The sequence below is a fragment of the Apis dorsata genome, unplaced genomic scaffold (genome assembly GCF_000469605.1).
Source record: "Apis dorsata unplaced genomic scaffold, Apis dorsata 1.3 scaffold_147, whole genome shotgun sequence".
In the NCBI taxonomy this organism is placed as follows: Eukaryota; Metazoa; Arthropoda; class Insecta; order Hymenoptera; family Apidae; genus Apis; species Apis dorsata.
In genome coordinates this window covers 195842-197980 of record NW_006263438.1, presented here as the reverse complement: position 1 = coordinate 197980, position 2139 = coordinate 195842, and the positions used below count along the sequence as shown (strand labels likewise).

Genomic DNA, 2139 nt, shown 5'->3' with positions numbered 1-2139 from the left:
GCCCGGTGTCCTCGCAAATGGCGGCCGCCTTCTTCCTGTCGCAGGCGGTCGCGAGATAAGCGAGGCCCAACAGGTCGCAGTTCGTCAAGTTGTCCGCGCAGATGTCGTATCTGAAAAAAACATTTCGCCCGAATATCCCTCTCGATTATTCCTTTCACTTGTGTTCGTTGAGATCATCTTTAAAAAAAAATAAAAAAAAAATGAGGGGTCACCTCGTGATAAGGACACCTATGTCGAAGTGATTCGGGTGATCCGTGTCCTCGGGGTTCAACTTGTCGGCCCAGGCAGCGAAACTGGCCAATGTATCTTCGGCGTTGGGACTAATGGACAAATCTATCTACGGGAAAACCATTTTGAAATGGAATGGAACCATTTTGGCAACGTCGCGAATCTATTAATTTCGACTCGAATTATCATCTCCATGATATTTGAGATATCATCTCATGATTATGAGATTTTCGTGTCGAGTCGAATCTCGAAGTTTATATTTTTATATATATTTTTGTTAAGAAAAATTATTATCGAAGGAAATTCAATTGGGAATTGAATAAATTGATAAATGGATAAATGAATGGAGAAAATAATAAAATTATTGTGACGATATTGAAAGATTTAAATAAAGATGAAGTTGGTAAAATTTTAATAAATCGGATCGTTCGAGAAAATCGTTGAATTAATTAAAATTATCGGGAAAAAATCGATTTCGAGAAAGCACTTCGATCGTCGTTTTTCGTTACATCAACTTTCGACATTTGTTTGTTTTTTTTCAACTTTCTCATATTTTCGATATTTTCGTGGAAATTTAGCAGAATTTTGGGAAAAAGTTTGTTAAAAATACATTCTCGAGATCTGTAACTCGACACGGTTAAATATTTATGTTGCAGGTAAATTTGATATAAAATCGATAATCGTCAATCATGATGATCGATATCACTATTTCTCTAACTAGTTTCGTATTACCTCCTCCTTTTCCTTCTCCAAAAATATCATTCGAACTATAACCAGATCTATCTGATTCCCCACACTTTTGTCGTGATAATAATCGGCAGCTATGTTCATAATGGTCAACAGATACTGCTCGAAATTGCTGTTGTTGTAAAAATCGAGAAACTTTCTGTCCGCGACTACAGCGATCTCCATGTAACGATGAAGGCTGTGGCCGTACGGGGTTTCCTTCGTTTCCTTTCGTTTCTTCCTGTCGCCCTCCTCCATGATCTCCTTCTCCCGCCTGGCCAACTGCTTCGCCCACTCCTCCTCCCACTTATCTGGCGAAAAACGCGAAAACCAATTTTTCCAATTTTCTCTTTTCTTTCTTTTAAATTTATCTCTATCTCTCGTCGATCCGTTCGTCTTCGCTATGCTCTGTCGAGTGAACGAGTGGTTCCAACAATAGAACAAGTTGAATCGAATTATTTTACTCCTGATTTTTTACCTTGAATATTGCGTTTAATTATTATGGGATACAAAAAAGAAAATACATGGAGGAACATGAAATAGGATAGAAAAAAAAAAATTAAATAAATATTTAAGTAAAAATGAAAAAAGAAAAACAAGATTATAGTTTCTCTTTTTTTTTTAAATATTATTTGAACCTGAGATACACGATGGATTGGATAATTTGTACTAGAAATTAAAGATCGAATCGGAGAAAAAAGAAAAAATTCAAAACGTGACATCCTCTCATTGGTTGTTACGAGTAATCAGACAATTAATTTGGAAAGCGCTTTGGAATTCGATAAACTGAATCTTTGAAGAATTCGAATCGCTTATTCGATATATCGTATCGAAAGATGAAGAAAAATTATGATCGAATCAGTGATAATCTAACCGCTGGTTCCGCAATGTTTCTTCTTGGGAACTTCGTCCTTCGTCGCGGGGCCCCGCTTGTACGCGATGTGCACGTGTTGTCCGTCTTCCTTAGGTTCCGTCTCAATCGCCGGCTCGATGAAATACCGGCCATGATCAGTTTGCACGTAACCGACCTGCACCATCATTCGTTCTATCATTAATCGATCTTATTAGCACACCAGACGACTGATTTCGATCATTATTCGCTTATTTGCTTCGAGCATTTTGACAAAGTCCAGCTCAAATTTTTCATACCTCTAAAAAAAATCAATTCTTCGATCTTTTCGAAGA

General features: G+C 37.4%; 1 protein-coding gene across 1 annotated transcript in view; it reads right to left on the bottom strand.

The window, feature by feature from the left end:
* LOC102679693 (A disintegrin and metalloproteinase with thrombospondin motifs 12-like) overlaps positions 1-2139 on the bottom strand; it is a 44453-nt gene that overhangs the window by 11653 nt on the left and 30661 nt on the right. The window contains exons 3-6 of the mRNA XM_006613374.2: positions 1829-1982; positions 961-1265; positions 213-337; positions 1-110 (exon numbers count right to left, since the gene is read on the bottom strand). Of these exons, the coding sequence (XP_006613437.1) occupies positions 1-110; positions 213-337; positions 961-1265; positions 1829-1982 (694 nt within the window). The remainder of the gene's footprint in view (positions 111-212; positions 338-960; positions 1266-1828; positions 1983-2139) is intronic.